Below are 21,992 nucleotides of genomic sequence, written 5' to 3' on the forward strand. Positions count from 1 at the left end.
GAAGAGATAGTCGCCTGCAGGAGAGACGTCCTGATGCGTCCTGAAGGTCGGAAAGGCTAGGCGTTGGGGGGAAATGTCAACTCGGTTGTTGACAAACTTTTCATAAATAATGCTCTTCAAACAGCTGATATACCGCCCCCTCTCAGACCGACAACCAAAACGAGGCCATCAAAGGAAAGTACGGGTGGACAAGCGCGGGAACAGCATGGTGTCGTAACACGAGATATCTGATTTAGTTAACATGGTCAGTGAGATACAACTACAAGTTTGAGCTACCGACAATAAACCGGATGTGTTTGAATGTGCGGGTATTGTAATTGACGCTGTCGGAAGCCCACGTGTTTGTGTTTGGTCAGACCGTGCAAGCATAAGCAGACACAGTGTCCGAAATACAAATGCCTGCCCGTGGCCGGTAACTTTTCTGTCGGGCTGCCGGAAATTTTCGTCCTCCTGCCCGACTACCTGGCAGATACTTTTAAGACTTACGTATTCAGTTTTATCATAACTCCCTGTTGACTCCCAAGTAATTGTTTGCATTATTTCAACTGAATCAAGATGCGATTTGCCCGGTAAAAAAAACCGAAATTTTTCACTAGTTATAATATCTGAATGTGCGCAAGTAACTTTGAAGATGGGCAGGCCACATACCTGGGTCACCTGCCTGACTGTGGTACTGGATTTTAATATTTTTTCAAACACTGAGCAGACAACGGAGAGTAGAAGAGTTGTGTATGCTGGATATAATAATGATATTCAGATGACTGCTCAGCAAATTGGAGAGGATATTTTAAGTACTAAGATTTATACATTCTGAACTTATCTTCAGTAGTTTGTGAGGGATTAACAACTGACCACAGAGATATGAACACGTGTCACGTTGATATTAGGACTAAGTTATTATAATCATGCATCCCTGAAATGAGTGTGTGTGATATGTTATCTCAATTTGATAAAATACGTTTTGCAAGACTGAGTTTTCCGATGCTAATAAGATCCATCTACTTATGAAAATTCATGTGAAACATCAACTCATGATAACCCACTGTGCATGCTTAGTTTAGATGTTGGTGGTCTTAGAAGGCGCTCACAGTATCCTGATTTGCCAGACCATATATGGGTAGTGTGGTCAGGTCAAAAGTTAGTTTTGCTAGTAAATAATTATTGTGCGATATTGATCTTACTTACTCACCCCTGTTGTTACCGAGCTGGACGTGTGGCTAGGGGATTATACTATATACCCCCTTTTCTAGTAATTCGTGAATTACCAATCTCACCGGGATTGCATTGTTTTAGGTCAAACACCTTTCTATAGTTGTGAGTCAAGTTACTCTTTAGGTGAAGTACGTGTTGAATGTTGTGAGTCTAGATACTCTGTAGGTCCAGTTCCTGTATATTCAAGAAGTCCAGGATGTCCTTGCTCAGCCCAAACGACTTTAGACTGAGATTTTAATCAAGCATGTTCGTCTGATCTTAATTTTCCAAGAGGCATATTTTAGGGACAGGCTCTCCGTTACCATTTCACCCTTCCTTACCAAGACGAGATTACTCACTCCTTACTTAACGAGTAGGAGTAGCTGACTCTACCTACAGTGTGTAGCAGCTCATTAAGTAGTAGGTGAAGCCAGGCAGTTACACTGGTCACACCTAACTGATCTGTGTGATTATTGGGTCGTCTGACAAATGGGATGTCTGACAAGTGAACCGATATTTGAGTTAATTTACTCCCAGGTGTAAATTGGATACAGCCGGTTTAATTGGCCTTCTATGCGGCTTTCTGGTCAGAGTGTTTGGTAATAGCTGTTACACAGTTGCTCAGCTAATCAGCTTGTATAGTTGCTCATGACTTAGATTAATTAGTGATCTTGGTCAGTGTCATTTGGGTCTTGAGCCTTTAGGTTTCACTACCTGTTTTCGTGTACACATTTTGAAACTGATCGTCAGCGCTATCCTAAAAAGTACTATTATGTCAACCCTAAATATCATAAACTTCAAAAACTGTTTCTGCTCCTAAAGTCTCAGTGTTAAGAAACCTCGGCGGATTTGTCTCCTGTGTAGTTAAATGGTGTATAATATCATACGCATACTCATGCGAGTGTCCTCTGTTAATCAGATGACTTTCTTGCATTTACGTCCTTGTACCACTGTAAGTGGTTAGTTATGGAATAAACTATGTCGATGTCGATGTCGATGTCAATGCCTATGTCTCTCTTTAGATGGTCCAGTCGTCAAAAGTGCCGCAATTTGCTGTGCAGAGTCGCGCCCCGTGGGAACGCCAGAAACTTATGATTGTGGTTTCGAATCCCGTTTCGCCCCGATTATGCTTTTAGGTTTGTCAACACCATACCCGTGCTCGTGGGTTTCACCGAAGTGGTAAAGGCCTGAGACCTGCATCACTTCGGGCTTTCCTCCCACATTAAGGTGCGATATAACTGGAATACTGTTAAAAGCGGCGTTAAACTCAGCTCACTCACTCACTCTTTAGATACCTTTAGCTGATAAGAATAAGACATTTACCACGTTCTCTATTATTGCTTTATTCTTATAGTGACACCCTGGTCTCAGGAGCACAGCTAAGTGACAATAATTTAGTGAGTAGAAACCCCAGGCCCATTGTTCACAATATTCTATGTTTGTATAGATGTATTATGAATTAACATGTCGAATACCCACACAAACAGGGTTAAACAAAGCTAACGAATTGATTGCGAGAACAACAGTCACGTGTATTTGATAACCTAAACTCAGTCACAGTATTTGAATTAACGTCATTCGGAGCACAGTTTCGTTCCTTCGAACTGGCGAAAGAAAAACATTTCCCTGTATGACAACATGTTCTAATTAAATAACCTTTGAATCTCCACAGATATCGAACAAAGTTGAACATTAAACTGAAACAGGAAAAAATGACTAACAGTTTGGCCGGAATACATGACTACTAAATTACATTTCGTTTTATATTTTAGATAACTCAACAATCAAATATTCATTTATTTTGTGTTAATGTTACTTTCATCACTTGTGGAATTTACATGTTCTCATATATAGTCCTCAGTCATAGATACTGAGGACTGAGAAATAATTACAAAACAAATCACAACTACTTTAAACTTAATATTTTATTGAATAGCGTTCAGAGCAAGATATTAAAGAAAAAAAAAGGATATGTAAACCTATAGAAACGTATCATGCATGTGTGTACCGGTGGAAAAGAATGAACGCGGCTAGATCAAAGATTATCCGAAGAACAGTAGACACGAACTGTGCAGATCCTGCAATTGCATCCTGAGCTTGTGTGGGTATTGGCGATGGTCTCTGCAGAATTCATACCTTACAGTTCTGATTAGCAGTTTTAGGATTAGTGTAATTAATCATTCTGTTCCGACTGGTTTGCTGGTGCCCTTTCGTTGTTTTCAGGTTCATTAAGTGCAGCATAATTGTTCATTTCTGAAGCATCTCGAGCGTGTAGGTGAGAGTAATAATCCACCTCCGGTCGTCCTTCACTTGCGACATTCACCTGATTTCCTGATGACCCTATTTTCCTCCTGAAAATATAGTCAGTCCATCAATGGTCAAATGGATTTTCAATTGATGACGACAGACTAGATAGCGCGTGCGTTTATGTGTTATTGTGTGAGTGTGTGTGTGTGTGCGTGCGTGCGTGCGTGCGTGCATGCGTGCGTGCGTGCGTGTGTGTGTGTAAATCGAATCTGGACCCGACAATCCAATGATTGATATTATGAGCAAAGGTCGGGGGACGATGAACAACTTTCAACAAACTCACCGAGCCTGACCAACCCAATCAATTAAGTCGCCTTTTTCAACAGCCACAGGTTGCTGGGTAACCGATCCTAACCTGGAATCCCCCACAGCGTGCTGGGTTAGCTGACTAATATTGTTCATTGGAGTGTGTCTAAGAGCAGGATATTTCTACCAGTCATCACTGACTTTCATATTAGTGTAATCACTAGTTTGCCCTTTACTCTTAATGGAAACTGTTTCGGTTGATAGTCTGGACTGATCATTCTCTGGCGTTGGCATTTTGAATTAAACTTTATATTGAATTCGTCTGACAGCGATCTTGCCACAATTGTAACACCCACTTACTAGGAAGAACAACTTGCACGAATCATCATCTTGTAAACAATACTAGTTACTGTTCCTACCTTTGGATTAAGTTACAGCCAAGAACAATGCTCACAGCAGCAAGAGCCGCTATCGTACATACGATCGAGGCGATGATTGGAACTGTGAGCAAAAATGAATATATATATCATTAAAGATAGCATGCATCGATTACATCTCGACGGAAAATATGTTGGTTTTTTTCAGGATCTGATTGGTATGGCAGTAGTTCTGTAAGTCCTCCCAATACAATGAAACTCTTCATTGGAGGCTTTCAAATGTTCGATTTACCCTAATCAAGAATGGGAGTTAAGTCTGACGTAAGGCAAATTAAAATGCTGTGAAAACTGTTTTCAATCTACGAGTCCAAAATAAAATCTTTTCAACAGCATACATCATACATATTGTGCATTCACTCAACATATTCACATAATAAGCGCGGAATACATACGATGTCAAACGTGCAAATGTAAACACGTAGATTTATGTTTGTTACACCGAGTTGGTCATGCGTGGCATATGTGGTGAGCAACATACCATTTTAACATCCAAATCAATGCATAACTAAATCATGATAATACACACAATGACCAATCATACACCTTTACAGTCATAAATAATACCGTTTGTGTTTGCTCCAGGGCCTTTGGTTAGACTCGGTGGTGTAGATCCTGTGTGTATTACAACGTACAAGTACATATATACTAATATGCTGCCATATGCCCGTCCTGTCACATGTGCGTTTAATTATATTGGCAAAAATAGGGTCTTGACCGTCATGAATAGGTTGCAGTACAAGGAGACGCAATGGCTGTGGGTATCAACGTCTGTAATCTCTACCCATGTATCTATGACGTTTCGATGCTACTTCTTACCCCTTCTTCGGGTGGTATATATGTACTTGACCAGCAGAAAGTAGGTAATTTGTTATCCATGTTTGAGATTGATAAATTACTGATATATTCTTTCGCGACTTACGTTATTGAAAATTGTTTCACGAAAATTGAGGCGTAAATGTTCGTACGTCTGTTAATGTATATTTATCAAGACGGAACAAATTATCGCCTATTAATTTTCGTTACTGCCTATCAATGTAGATGTCACCACGGAGAGTGAGTCACTGAGTGGGATGGGTTTAACGCCGCTTTGAACAATATTCCAGCTGCATCAGGGCGACTCAGCTTCACGTGGGAGATAAGCACAAGTGACGCAGGTTTCAAAAGTTTACCACTTTGGTGTAACCCACGAGCACGGGGATGGTGCTGACAAACCTAAAAGGTAATCGTGGCGAACCGGAATTCGAACCCACAATCATTTGCGTCTGGCGTGCTCACGGGACGCAACAGCGAATTACGGCGTCTCAGACAAATGGGCCTACAGTGGTCCCGTTACGTAGAGGACAACACACAGGTCGATATTCTTGAGTGAGTATGGTTTTACGCCGCTTTTAGCAATATTCCAGCTACATTACGGTGGGGGACACCAGAAATGGGCTTCACACGTTGTGCCCATGTCGAGAATCGAACCCGGGTCTTCGAAGAGACGAGCGAACGCTTTAACCACGAGGTTACTCGACCGCCCCTAGGTCGATATTAACAACTGTATACGTGATTGTAGGACTATTCCCTTGAAGGTTATATGTTCAAGTGAGATTATGACTATATGTCAGTGAATAAATTTGCTGCTCAATATTTACCATTTTATAAGTAAGTAATTTAAGTACTAAGTAAATAATGTTGTCAGTAATTCACACTACCTAAACTATGATTACACGATGATAAAGCGCACAATGTACCATTACACAGTTTTACAGTAATGTGGATTACCTTTTGTGTTTGATCCCTGGGTTGTGGTTTGAATCTGTGGTGTTGATGTTGTAGATCCTGTGTGGATACAGATACAGATAGGTAGACGTAGACTTGTACTTGTCAAGGATAAAATAGGTAAATGGTAATCCATGTTTACAAAAATATATTACTGATATATTCTTACATGCCTTGGAATAATTTTAGCATTTACCCGATTGAAATACTGTTTCGCGAACAGTGAGGCGTTAATGTGTATATAAATACAAAATACATATAGCTAAGTAATATTTGTTTCTGCCTATCAATGTACATTTTACATAAAAGACATAACACCGGATGGATATGGTGGAACTACAATTGTATACATGATATGTACCTTGCGTGGAAGCATCCGTGGTTTCATTTCGACAAGGTACGTACCAATCAGAACCTGTCAATGTAAGATACAAATGATGCAGAAAGCGCGAAAATCTGTTTTAAATACACATATCTTATTTCTCATAAATAGTACCATCAACTTACATCAGAAGTGTTACCCATTTTACATACGTAACTAGTCAAGTCGAGCTGTGTAACGTAACGCCAGCCGAAAAACATGTCAAGATATCAATGTGTTAACCGTGCCTTTTGTCTCATCTTTCACATTTGACAAGATGCATATATCACTGATCGTGTCCAACCCTCTTAAACATGAGAGTTGATGACAAGGTTATCCTCATCATATTTGAGCTTGGAGTATATTTATGCGAACACTTTGAGTCCATGGCAGGCTGTTTACACAGAAGGGCACACTAATCGACTCACTGCCATACGCCCTTGCCTGTGTACTAGTATTTATGATGCCAATAGATACACTCTGGCATCGATACTTACTGGTACTTGTGTTCCATGTGCAGACATAATAGTTGGAGTCACTACAGTTGGCGACCTGGAATGACTCATTGAAAGCTGTCTGGCAGGTACCTGTTAGGTTAAGAATATTATTCAGTGGATGTTCATCCATTATAATATATGTTTATAACAATTGGATGTTTTCAACAATAATTAATCATTGTCAGTTGAATGCCGATCAGTTTCGCAATTCTGTCTGTGTGGCAATCAACATTGTAAAACTGTAGCTCATGTCACAAGCTTGATGTGAGGGAGAGTAAGGTTCAGTAAAAGTAGTGACGGGTGATCAAGGTTCACAACATTACCATTTATGTTTATCCATATCTTGGTGTGTTCAGCAGTAGCATTCTTCAACACATTGCTGCCGCGTGATGTTTTTACATCTTCTAAAGAGAATATCACTGCGCCCTTGTTGATGCAGTCTGTCGCCGCTGCCGACCAATTGAGAGCAGCACAGGAAGATTCAAACGTTAAGTTGTCTGAGGAAAAACAATTATGTAATTAGTTTGACATAATTGCAGCTTAAAAAGTAGTTCATTGTTTACAAAATCTTAACAAATATAAACAAAAGTTACAAACAATATTTGTTGTCAATACATAGAGGTTACCACGCGAGTGTGTTTGGGGATGGTAAATATCCTGCATTAAGAATAAACATTGTAGCCCCTGGGAATTCCCTAGCACGAATACATACAGAAGCGTTCTCACTGATCATTTATACCTTTAATCTTGAACTCGGCGGTTCAGCATACATTGAGACACGTGTATTGTGTCGGCGTACCACGCGCTGTCATTGTGACTGACTGACTGACTTACTGAGGTAGTTCTTAACAGACCTTTCTTATCTAAAGTTGATATTATTTGTATTACATGTGTTGTGTCAGATGTTTCTGAAGAGCAAGTTATGCATACATACGCTCATGTCACCTTTGTTTTGAGGAACCATTTTATTCTGCGATACAGTTGGTTGTTGTATGGCTGTCAGTGTAAACATTATGTCACACGTACTTAATAAAATTATGTTTAAATCCAGGCCTAAATCCTTTCAGGTAAACAAAATGTGAAAACCTTTTATAACAATTGACTTTCATTTAGTATTAACCTTCATCGAATGAGGGCCAAACATCCTTAATTTACTAAAGATATACAGTTTCCTTTAGTCTGCCACATGTAATGACGCTAATGACAGAAGCTGCTCCTTTTCACAATTTTGCGCCATGTTGACGACCGTCGTCGACGTTTTGACATTTTAAAAATAATAACGACAATCACGGGAATAGTGCTGATGGACCAAGGATCATATTCAAAACTATGTAATATCCTATATTGAAAAGTATCTGTTTATAAGTGGCAATGGATTCTGATTTGGATAAGGAATGCAAATCTGCACAGCGAGTTGTGACTCCACTTGATCCCAGTACATCGAGCATTTATAGCATGGGATCTTTTTAGTTACGTGAAATACATATTTTACCCTCATGATTAGAATATGTTTTGTTAAGTCATACCCATGGCTCAGTTAGTTTGTTCACAGTTTCAGAGACTCATACACTTTTCATTGCTATTTTGTCGTTCACGCACAATAGAATCTGTTTCGTCGGATAATCGAGACTGGTTATTCTCTGGCGTTAATGTTTTATATAATTAAGGGTCAACACACTTTTAAACTAACATGAGTAGCCATGCCTATAAATTGTAGAAAATGGCACTTGAAGATGCCATGATATATCGTGTTTGACAGAACAATATATGTTTACACACTGTCATGCTCAATAATCATTTTCTTAAAACAGAGTGAATTATCGAAATCGCATGTAACTCCAATACAATTAATCCACATCAAAGTACAAAATCTTAGTAGGAAACCTAATAAATACACCTGCACCCGCACTTATACAAGTGCTCAATCATATCCAAGACGAGACAACCAACAATATGAAAACTGTTTCTCACCTGTGATAGTATTGCTGATAGTACTGTGTGTGTGGCTCGGGTTCATCAGTATCAATACCATTAACACAAAGCTACCAGGTTTTACAGAGGAGACGAACACAGAAGCCATCCTTCATACGCGACGCTGTGTAAATACTGACACTCCACACTCACGTGTACCGTACAGTTAATGTGACTCAGATATATATTGTACAGGTTGTGTACGATGTAATGTCCAGATGTAATATGCACTCTAATAACTTTACAATAGAACAATAACACAATTTTTCACAACAGATAGTGAAAGTATTACCGTTTTTGTTATTTGGACTTGTCGTCGTGTATTTTGTAGTCTTTGTTGAAGATCCTGTAATGTGAAATCGATTTTGCCTGTAACTACGATATATCACACATATATATATCATATATATATACATTTTAATTTGAAGTTTACATGATATACGGCTTTTCCATTAGGTGAGAAGTCGGTCACATGACCGCGAAATTGACGTTCATAAGTGTATGGACAAGACCGTGTTTTTGAAATGACGGAAAAACTGACGGACTGCTTCCACATTCCCGTGGAAGCCCCTGGGAATTCCCTAGCACGAATACATACAGAAGCATTCTCACTGATCATTTATACCTTTAATCTTGAATTCGGCGGTTTAGCATACATTGAGAAACGTTAGAGCGCTTGACTGCATGATTGTTCACTATTAGCCTTGCTATGACCCATGCTAGTGAACAAAACGAAGAAATGCATATCCAAACTAACGTAGTATGGGATCAATCCGTGGCCACGCTGACAGTGACGGTCCACAGCAATCTATGAATTGAACTCAGTGTATATTTGGATCATCTTTAATCGCCCTTCAATGATCGGCCAATTGATCACTGATGACTGAAACATGTAACCGCCACATGTTCATTAAGAACTTCCGAAATCGCTCCCATCACGTGCATTGTGTCGGCGTACGACGCGCTGTCATTGTGACTGACTGACTTACTGAGGTAGTTCTTAACAGACCTTTCTTATCTAAAGTTGATATTATTTGAATACATGTGTTGTGTCAGATGTTTCTGAAGAGCAAGTTATGCATACATACGCTCATGTCACCTTTGTTTTGAGGAACCATTTTCTTCTGCGATACAGTTGGTTGTTGTATGGCTGTCAGTGTAAACATTATGTCACACGTACTTAATAAAATTATGTTTAAATCCAGGCCTAAATCCTTTCAGGTAAACAAAATGTGAAAACCTTTTATAACAATTGACTTTCATTTAGTATTAACCTTCATAGAATGAGGGCCAAACACCTTTAATTTACTCAAGATATGCAGTTTCGTTTAGTCTGCCACATGTAATGACGCTAATGACAGAAGCTGCTCCTTTTCATAATTTTGCGCCATATTGACGACCGTCGTCGACGTTTTGACATTTTAAAAATAATAACGACAATCACGGGAATAGTGCTGATGGACCAAGGATCATATTCCAAACTATGTAATATCCTATATTGAAAAGTATCTGTTTATAAGTGGCAATGGATTCTGATTTGGATAAGGAATGCAAATCTGCACAGCGAGTTGTGACTCCACTTGGCCCCCAGTACATCGAGCATTTATAGCATGGGATCTTTTTAGTTACGTGAAATACATATTTTACCCTCATGATTAGAATATGTTTTGTTAAGTCATACCCATGGCTCAGTTAGTTTGTTCACAGTTTCAGAGACTCATACACTTTTCATTGCTATTTTGTCGTTCACGCACAATAGAATCTGTTTCGTCGGATAATCGAGACTGGTTATTCTCTGGCGTTAATGTTTTATATAATTAAGGGTCAACACACTTATAAACTAACATTAGTAGCTATGCCTATAAATTGTAGAAAATTGCACTTGAAGATGCGATAATTATTCTGATATATCGTGTTTGACAGAACAATATATGTTTACACACTGTCATGCTCAATAATCATTTTCTTAAAACAGAGTAAATTATCAAAATCGCATGTAACTCCAATACAAATAATCCACATCAAAGTACAAAATCTTAGTAGGAAACCTAATAAATACACCTGCACCCGCACTTATACAAGTGCTCAATCATATCCAAGACGAGACAACCAACAATATGAAAACTGTTTCTCACCTGTGATAGTATTGCTGATAGTACTGTGTGTGTGGCTCGGGTTCATCAGTATCAATACCATTAACACAAAGCTACCAGGTTTTACAGAGGAGACGAACACAGAAGCCATCCTTCATACGCGACGCTGTGTAAATACTGACACTCCACACTCACGTGTACCGTACAGTTAATGTGACTCAGATATATATTTTACAGGTTGTGTACGATGTAATGTCCAGATGTAATATGCACTCTAATAACTTTACAATAGGACAATAACACAATTTTTCACAACAGATAGTGAAAGTATTACCGTTTTTGTAATTTGGACTTGTCGTCGTGTATTTTGTAGTCTTTGTTGAAGATCCTGTAATGTGAAATCGATTTTGCCTGTAACTACAATATATCACACATATATATCATATATATATACATTTTAATTTGAAGTTTACATGATATACGGCTTTTCCATTAGGTGAGAAGTCGGTCACATGACCGCGAAATTGAAGTTCATAAGTGTATGGACAAGACCGTGTTTTTGAAATGACGGAAAAACTGACGGACTGCTTCCACATTCCCGGGGAAGCCCCTGGGAATTCCCTAGCACGAATACATACAGAAGCGTTCTCACTGATTATTTATACCTTTAATCTTGAACTCGGCGGTTTAGCATACATTGAGAAACGTCAGAGCGCTTGACTGCATGATTGTTCACTATTAACCTTGCTATGACCCATGCTAGTGAACAAAACGAAGAAATGCATATCCAAACTAACGTAGTATGGGATCAATCCGTGGCCACGCTGACAGTGACGGTCCACAGCAATCTATGAATTGAACTCAGTGTATATTTGGATCATCTTTAATCGCCCTTCAATGATCGGCCAATTGATCACTGATGACTGAAACATGTAACCGCCACATGTTCATTAAGAACTTCCGAAATCGCTCCCATCACGTGTATTGTGTCGGCGTACGACGCGCTGTCATTGTGACTGACTGACTTACTGAAGTAGTTCTTAACAGACCTTTCTTATCTAAAGTTGATATTATTTGAATACATGTGTTGTGTCAGATGTTTCTGAAGAGCAAGTTATGCATACATACGCTCATGTCACCTTTGTTTTGAGGAACTATTTTATTCTGCGATACAGTTGGTTATTGTATGGCTGTCAGTGTAAACATTATGTCACACGTACTTAATAAAATTATGTTTAAATCCAGGCCTAAATCCTTTCAGGTAAACAAAATGTGAAAACCTTTTATAACAATTGACTTTCATTTAGTATTAACCTTCATAGAATGAGGGCCAAACACCTTTAATTTACTCAAGATATGCAGTTTCGTTTAGTCTGCCACATGTAATGACGCTAATGACAGAAGCTGCTCCTTTTCACAATTTTGCGCCATGTTGACGACCGTCGTCGACGTTTTGACATTTTAAAAATAATAACGACAATCACGGGAATAGTGCTGATGGACCAAGGATCATATTCAAAACTATGTAATATCCTATATTGAAAAGTATCTGTTTATAAGAAGCAATGGATTCTGATTTGGATAAGGAATGCAAATCTGCACAGCGAGTTGTGACTCCACTTGGCCCCCAGTACATCGAGCATTTATAGCATGGGATCTTTTTAGTTACGTGAAATACATATTTTACCCTCATGATTAGAATATGTTTTGTTAAGTCATACCCATGGCTCAGTTAGTTTATTCACAATTTCAGAGACTCATACACTTTTCATTGCTATTTTGTCGTTCACGCACAATAGAATCTGTTTCGTCGGATAATCGAGATTGGTTATTCTCTGGCGTTGATGTTTTATATAATTAAGGGTCAACACACTTATAAACTAACATGTGTAGCCATGCCTATAAATTGTAGAAAATGGCACTTGAATATGCGATAATTATTCTGATATATCGAGTTTGACAGAACAATATATGTATACACACTGTCGTGCTCAAAAATCATTTTCTTAAAACAGAGTGAATTATCGAAATCGAATGTAACTCCAATACAAATAATACACATCAAAGTACAAAATCTAAGTAGGAAACCTAATAAATACACCTGCACCCGCACTTATACAAGTGCTCAATCATATCCAAGACGAGAGAACCCACAATATGAAAACTGTTTCTCACCTGTGATAGTATTGCTGATAGTACTGTGTGTGTGTCTCGGGTTCATCAGTATCAATACCATTAACACAAAGCTACCAGGTTTTACAGAGGAGACGAACACAGAAGCCATCCTTCATACGCGACGCTGTGTACATACTGACACTCCACACACACGTGTATCGTACAGATATTGTGACTCAGTTTCCTGCTTCGTTGCTAATACCAGTTCATGACTGGCTATGACAATAAACATTCCAGCTGATAGGGCAGGCTAGCGTAGAACAAGTGAAGAAAGGTCCCTTAGCTTAGAAAAGTCCCTTATCTATGAGGAAACAACATGTTCTCTTGTATTTGATAGCGAGCAGATAATTTATTCGAGGTAAATGTTGCAGTGTCAACTGTATACACTTTCATAGTGTTATTGTTATACTAAACACATCATTAATATGTCAATATTTATGGTTGGATGATGTGTGCATACATTTGTCCGAAAACATAAACGGATAATGCATTAATGCAATATTATACAACGCAGCTTAACATTCCGCCCCAGTCACCTCAGAGTGAAGTAGTTTACTTTTACCGCTATTTTGTGTTTACGCCCAATGGCAAGCCATTCTGTTCTGCCTATCGAGAATAGTTATTCTCTTGCGTTGATTATTTCCTATATATACATGAATGTGTATATGTCATGATAAAACAGACTGGAACACGTCGAGGTCTGCTTTTTAAATAAATGAAATGAGAAAAAAACTAAAATAATACATGCTAATGTTCACCATGTATTGGTTCTCAAACATGCCCTGACCCCCTCCTGTTTTGTCGGTTTGTTGGTAACTTGTCATCCATATATGTGTCCCTATCAAGTTCCGATCTTTCCGAACTTAGTAACGTGGATTCATAACTGATTTCGTTACAGATAGAGAGATATTTTTAAACCAAAATATCCCCTGCTTAGTGAACAATACTGACTAAGGTATGCAGAAGGGTGACAAGAGTTACCTCCCCCTGGATCAGTAATGTGTGTGTTTATTATTACCATACAAGTTGTGTCATATTTCACTGGCTAAACTTCACGATTTAATGTTAGTCGATCGTCGTTGAAAATACAGCAATGATAATGTCTTCCGGTTAATGTATAACTCGAAGAGAATGCTAAGACCCATATCCCTCTCACCATTTCACGGAAGTATCGTATTGTACCGTATACCGGCTTGACTGACCTGGATCAGGGACAGTTCACTGAAAACGTGTGTGTGTATTGACGCATGAGCATCACCCCAGCTTTATAACACAGTTAGATGACATATCACATCGTATGATCGCCACTTATTCCAACACAAAAAGTTCAGTTCCCTCAATCAGCTTATAATGAGTGAAGGTCTTGATCAATTACCAATGTGAAGCCTAACTGACATAGACTATGGATGGTTTTAGTTCCTTTTTCGAGGTCTAGTGGATAGAACATAAGTCCATTTTACCTCTCAAACAAAAGCATAAGGCTGAGGTGGACGAGTTACCTCCCTCAGGCGTGTAAGGATCCTATGGTGGGATATCCATACCCATAAAAACGCGACATAAGACCGCGGGAGAGGACGTGTTTGTGAATCGTTCTCACTGCGAATGTTTCCTGATCGAGATTTCAAACGTACACTGAACATTTAATGCAAAAAATCGACAAGAGAAATACAATATGTCTCAAAATGAGTGAAAACAAGAGAAGAAAAGGACTTCGGCAAAATGACTCTTGTGATTCGAATATAGGGGACATTCCTATACGAGTGACACCTCGATACACAAAGGGAAGCTTAGTGCGTGAGTCTTTATATACTTTGTTCACACCTAACCCCCCTGTACCAGAATATGACGTATACTGTTGAAGGGCGATACAAAAAATACATTAGTCTCCAGGCACAGCAACTTAATCAGGATGCAACAGCATTGATAATGGTAGAAAAGGACGAAAGTGATATTAAAGTCAACATTGCGAATCTGGAACTGAAAGTCAATGCAATAGATGAAAGTGACGAGTGGGAAAATGACCAGAAAACAATTGAAGGGGACGTACAATCCCTCAAACAACAAATGGGTGAATTGAAAAGCATTGACGAAGAATATTTGGAACTGAGAGAGTCACTTATCGACAAAATTGTCATAAATGATGCTCTTCAAACACCTGATGTACTGCCCCCCCCCCCCCCCCCCCCCCCCCACACACACACACACACACCACACCACACCTTACATACCACAGCGCCCGACAACCAAAACGAGGCCCTCAATGGAAAATGCGGATGGACAAGTGCGGAAACAGCATGGTGTTGTAACACGAGATAACTCGTTAAGGATACCTCCAAGTTAGATATTTGAAACTAATAAACGTGAAAACATGTTATTTAACATGGTGAGTGAGATACTGCTACAATTTTGAGCTACCGACAATAAACCAGACGTGTTTGAATGCGTGGGTACTGTCAGTGACGCTGTAGTTAGCCAATACAACCCTGAACAACACTTGACACACGCAGCTGACAGTTTCCCTGAACAACACTGAACACACGCAGCTGACAAAATCCGCTGAACAACACTTGCCACACGCAGCTGACAGTATTCCCTGAACAACACTTGACACACGCATCTGACAGTATCCCCTGAACAACACTAAACACATGCAGCTGACAGTATCCCCTGAACAACACTGAACACATGCAGATGACAGTATTCCCTGAAGAACACTCGACACTCACAGCTGACAGTATCCCTGAACAACACTTGACACACACACCTGACAGTATCCCCTGAACAGCACTGAACACATGCAGCTGACAATATCCCCTGAACAACACTGAACACATGCATATGACAGTATCCCCTGAACAACACTTAACACACGCATCTGACAGTATTCCCTGAAGGACAGTCGACACTCACAGCTGACAGTATCCCTGAACAACACTTGACACACGCAGCTGACAGTATTCCCTGAACAACACTTGACACACGCATCTGACAGTATCCCTTGAACAACACTGAACACATGCAGCTGACAGTATCCCCTGAACAACACTGAACACATGCAGATGACAATTATACCCTGAACGACACTGAACACATGCAGCTGACAGTATCCCCTGAACAACACTGAACACATGCAGCTGACAGTATCCCCTGAACGACACTGAACACATGCAGCTGACAGTATCCCCTGAACAACACTGAACACATGCAGCTGACAATATCCCCTGAACAACACTGAACACACGCATCTGACAGTATCCCCTGAAGAACAGTCGACACACACACCTGACAGTATCCCTGAACAACACTCGACACACACACCTGACAGTATTCCCTGAACAACACTCGACATACGCATCTGACAGTATCGGACGAGCAACACTCGACACACGCAGCTGATAGTATCCCCTGAACAACACTCGACACACGCAGCTGACAGTATCCCCTGAACAACACTGAACACATGCAGCTGACAGTATCCCCTGAACAACACTCAATACACGGAAAGGAAAAAGTTCCCTCTTTAATATTCCGGAGACAACGTTCGATGAGGGCATATGGGATAAGGCAGATATTATGAGGAAGTGTTTGCCGTATGAATATGAGGTCATGAAAAGAAATCTTTTTAAGGGTTATGAATATTTAAAGTCAGCGGTGAATACTCACATATTTTGATTGGCATCGGGCGACTCCCCACAGATGAACACCAGTATGTAACGTGATGCTGATTACGTAATCAGTTCAGCAGAGATACATAGAACTACTTTATGAAAGAACGTCAAATAGGGAATCATTATGTACGATAATAACTTAATTTTGCACATGTTCATCCAAACCTATTGTTGTATGTTTTTCCCAAATAAAATGCACCCTTTTATATGGAAAAAAACATTTTTATAAAGGATCATTACATCGTGAGTTTTGTTCACCTTGCCTTGTTCATATCGCAACCCCCTGTGTTTATCAAGATCGGATCCGTGGCGGACGCTGTTGAGGACGCTGATATTGCTTGAAATGAGTTTTATGGTAAATGTGATTTTGGCGTTACCAAATGATGGTACATGTGCTTCGTGGAACATCCTACTTGGACGAATTAGCAATTTCTGAAATCCTACGTCAACCACCCAGCGTTCAGAAAAGCGCTTCAAAGTTGCCTCTGATGCCGAAGGAGAGCAATACGGGTTTGTACATCAGTCGGAATGGACGCAGAATGATAGTTCTTCAGTATTATTAAGGAAGATTTGTTATCCCTTTTAATACAACAATTAGCCAACAGAGCTTGTCAATACTAATTTTCAATGCTTTCTAAGGACAATCAAACCAGGATATTTAACAATACAAATGCATATATATTTCCAACTGGCACCCGGAAACGAATGACGAGATATTAGAAATGGAGACGGTAATGTTAAGATGACAGCGCTTTATGAGAGTTGCTCCTGTGCGTGATGATCATAACTTGATACTTGAATACATTTATCAATATCAGTAGTCTTTTGTATTTTTAATAAAATCTAATTGAAATGAAGTGTATCTATGGGCATAATTTGCAATGTTTAGAATTCGATTTTCCTGACATGTAGGCTATGTTTCACTTTGACTTAATAAAGGTTTATTCAATTTCACCCCCATAGTACTACAGGTGCAACAGTATGTAAATCCTTCGCAATATATTGCATTTGAAATTTGGAAATGGGGGCAATAAAATATCAGCCAAGCAGCGCTCCATCGATGCTGGCAAGAGATCATAAGTTACCTCCCTTTAATCGCATACCAAGCTTTCAATGCCTGCTACAAACATCACGACATTGGTCAATATCATGCTCGCTCCAACTGCACCTATCTCAGCGGATGACATCATTGTTTCATTTTGTCAAAACTGAATACTGTAATTTTATTCTCATCATATTATTTAGACGACCTTTGTACAAGTGCATGTACAAAAGTATCAATATAACGCCATCCACGCCACCCACGTCCCCCAGAGGACCTAACGTTTAGAATTTAGTGTGAAAGCAACAAGCAGCCAACAAATGGTAAACAATCAACAAATGTATTACAAAATCAACCAAATACTGCATAGCCTTACACTAGCGATACACATTAGAATGGTAGTACAATATTCAATGGCAATACATGATATAATTGCAGTCTTCAGTATCAAATACAAAAATACAGTATCCATAGCAAAAGTCAGAGATTATAATATGTAACTGAAAGATTTGATTATTTCGGATTGCGATCTGAGTTTTAAGACTTCACAGGGAGGGGTGTTAACTCAGAAGTTTGAAAGGGGGTTCGATTGGTCCAGTGTTCTTAGCTGCGGTAGAGTTACCACATTATAGGCATTTGGGGGTCAGAAAAGTTGTAAGTATGATTATGTAAAGAGTGAGCAACATGTTCATCTATCCAACAATCGCATAATATAAACCTGACATTGCCAAATTCAACAATAATGTGGGTTAGCCTGAAATGGTGTTACATGTTTTCGTTCGTTTTACCTAAGAAGCACTTCAGTTCACCGTGGGTAAAATTATTATTATTATTATTATTATTATTATTATTATTATTATTATTAAAGGTAATTACATTCAAAGTACAGTTTCATATTTGATATGATATTTGAATATTATCTTAGTGGAAACACTGTATTTGTTTTAGCTTGAACCGACGACTAGATCAAGGAATACAATGTACAAAACACTGCTGTGTAAACAAAATGAAGAAGTAAAAATCGAGTACAAGAAACAATTCCTTTTTGTTATGCCTACATAATATATTCACCCAGCGGCGACAGTTATATTGGTTCCGAGGAAGGCCAAAGCAAAGCTTAAGGATTAAGGGGTGATGAGTGATCTTCTCACGAAAACTGGTCTTGATAATGTCAGATAAAATGTGTGACAAAGTGTTTGAGAGATACGAGAGGCGCGCTGTTGGCCCCTTATATACAGTCTAACATGCTTCTGGAAATGTCCACACAGCGCCGTCACATCACAGGATATTTCACGTGTTTCTGTAACGCGCTGTCTCAGTCCACGGTATTCAGGATGTTTACACTCGACACAAGCGTCTAAATATATATCCACACCACAGCTTACATGAAACATCACTACATTCCTGAAAACTAATCTTTGTCCAAATACAATGCAATCTGCTTCTATCGAATCTCAACAGAAACAATGTAGCACAGTCACAGTCATTGTTTAACAATAAAATACACTGACATACAATAGGCTCTTATACCAAAGAATTCAAAGATCGTCTCACCCAAGCTTATGACACAGCATCCGCCGCAGCCAAGAAATCTCAGTCCTGGCACCAGAGAAGCAAGAGCAGCTGTGTTTGACAAGGGATGCAGAGTGGTTGTTAAGGTTGATGACCGGCACAAGTTAGCATACAAACGGGAGGAAAGTATTTGTCATCTTGGACCAACCAAGTCCATCCATACAAGTGTTTGTCATCGGTAAGGAAAATGGGCAAGGACCTTTGGGACCTTTTCTGACACGAGAAGCGCTTTGTGTTTTTTGGATGCATGTTTTTCGTATACAACAAACCTCGTATGCATTGAGAGGCTTTCAGTCTGAAGTGTATGTATTTGTGGTGAGGAGAGGTGAGGTGAATATATATTGCCAATGCAAGAGAAAAAACAGTTTACATTATCCGCCGAAGCAACTGAAATTTGGCGTGAAGGGCAAAATAGCTGCGAAATTATATGAATGGAACACTGAAATCAGTGATGACACCAGGTGTTCGCAAAAAGCGTAAGCAAGTCCCGCCCTACCATTAGCACCTGTCGTTCACACAATTTGCATTAAAAGTAAGTATGTATAGACTGACGCCACGCTGCAGAACTCCTGCCATGCGACAGCGGCCTGTAAACAAACCAGACAATCAATAATCGATAAACCAGAAAACCTAGCACCACGATACTGCTTTGTGTGTATGGATGCTTGTACTGGTCAGTGCTGGTCAGGATTAGTGCCTGTTTTATAGGGCTAGCCCAAATAGTTACAATGCCACAGTTTATCACGGATACTCCACTCGGGCACAGTATAGTAACTCCGAGCCGAGTATACCAAGTTGTACCCCTTTCGTGCCGAGCGCCAGCAGGGTAACTACAGGTACCAACTTTCAACGTATTTTGGCGTGACTCGGCCTGGGATCGAGCCATTGATCTTCCTCACCGGACAGATGCGCTATCCACTAGACCACGGACGAATACATCGATTAACAAAACCGTACGTGTTGAATAAACCGCTATAAGAACTAAATCACATTACATTGTCCTTAAAGTACCAAAAATATATTTTGCATCCTTGAGTAAAATTCATTTAATATAGACTTACAGCATGTCACAGCATAGTAATCCAGACTGTGTAAACGGTGACATGGGTTTGCTTTTCAATCACGAATTGAGATATTAACATTTTAAAACTATTACTGCCTGTGTTGTCAATCCATATCACTTCCACGTCAAGAATTCCCGACTCCAAAACGACAAGACCATAGGCCACCTTCAAATCATTATGGGTGAATATCGTTCCACTTTTCTGTCTGCAGATGGTCTCTGCCATGGGTGAGTGTGCAGATAAATATGATCCATGGCAACTTTTATTCATAGAAGGACTTCAGTACTGAATGGAGTGTCAGGATGGCGTCTTTGGCATGATTTGTAATATATACCTTTGTAAAGCATATATGCATGTTAAAATACCGATATTTGAGTAGACCGTCTATCACTGAAATTATATCTGTTAGGCTGATATAAGATGATGAAAAGTCCATTTAGTATTGAGATGGTAAAAAAATAAATTAGAGCAGCGTGACACAATCCTGATATGACCCTGCATTAACTTAATGAATCTTAGTTAAACACCATTTCGCGATGCAACTTGTTGCTTGTTTCGCTTATTGATAAAATATTTCACGTAAAACGAATGTCACCAGCGGGAGTTCAACCCGCGAAGTCCGTGCATGTCGAGCATGGAGATTAGCTGCATGAAGACAATTTCGTCTGACCCGTAACGAGTACTCCAGCAGCTGGATGGAAGTAGCAATTTGATTCGCCGTTTGAGCTCGATTTCGTAGAGCCTGGTTTCGGATCAGTCGATCCTGTACTCTTGTCGTTGACCTGGGACACCTTGAACGGGGTTGATCGTCAACATTGCAGGTTTGCTGATACCTGTTCCAACGTCAATTAATCACAGACTGTGAAACAGTTCGGTAAAACACTGCCACCTGACGTCTGTCAGTTTCCAGCATGCCAGTAGACCGAAGGCGATCCGGGCATTGCAGACGTCGCAATCATGATCATGTGTTTATGAGTCACTATGAAATAGTGGTAATGTCAGGTGTTCGCGAAGAAACAATGACTGAAATCAAGTAAATCACAAAAAGTATGATAAGCAGAATCAATAAGATTGACAGAAATAATGGTCCACAGAGATTAACCGACCTTCCTCGAAAGTGTAACAATCAGGAATGACACCCTACGCACCAGGAGGGCGCTACTGCGTGCGACACGTGCAGACTGTAGGATGTGTTTTGGTGTATATATGTTACATTCATAAACGTTCTTGCATAATATGTTGGTCGACAACATTAATCTTTGTTCTAATACTTAAATATTAGTGAATGAGTGAGTTGGGTTTAACGCCGCTTTTAACAGTATTCCAGTTATATCGCTGCGTGTCAGCTTAATGTGGGAGGAAAGCCCGAAGTGATGCAGGTCTCAGACGTTTACCACTTCGGTGAAACCCACGAGCACGGGTATGGTGCTGACAAACCTAGAAACATAATCGGGCCGAACCGGGATTCGAACCCACAATCATAGATTTCTGGCGTTCCCAAGGGACGCAACTCTGCAAAGCGAATCGCGGCGCCTTAGACGACTGGGTCACCCGTGCCCCCACTTAAATATTAACAAATATATATATATTAAATGTATATAATC

The 21,992-nt window shown here is 39.7% G+C and overlaps 1 protein-coding gene across 1 annotated transcript; it reads right to left on the reverse strand.

Annotated features, from left to right (window-relative positions):
* Window positions 1-3,364: 3,364 nt before the first annotated feature.
* LOC139465450 (uncharacterized) lies at window positions 3,365-13,151 on the reverse strand. The gene is made up of 8 exons (XM_071247165.1): window positions 13,043-13,151; window positions 11,202-11,255; window positions 7,127-7,300; window positions 6,804-6,893; window positions 6,307-6,360; window positions 5,949-6,005; window positions 4,164-4,245; window positions 3,365-3,542 (listed from the first exon to the last, which is right to left on the reverse strand). The coding sequence occupies exons 1-8, from the start codon at window positions 13,149-13,151 to the stop codon at window positions 3,365-3,367; spliced, it is 798 nt and encodes a 265-aa protein (XP_071103266.1).
* Between the last annotated feature and the right edge of the window lie 8,841 nt (window positions 13,152-21,992).

The sequence above is a fragment of the Haliotis cracherodii genome, unplaced genomic scaffold, assembly GCF_022045235.1.
Source record: "Haliotis cracherodii isolate W230 unplaced genomic scaffold, xgHalCrac1.p SCAF_18, whole genome shotgun sequence".
In the NCBI taxonomy this organism is placed as follows: Eukaryota; Metazoa; Mollusca; class Gastropoda; order Lepetellida; family Haliotidae; genus Haliotis; species Haliotis cracherodii.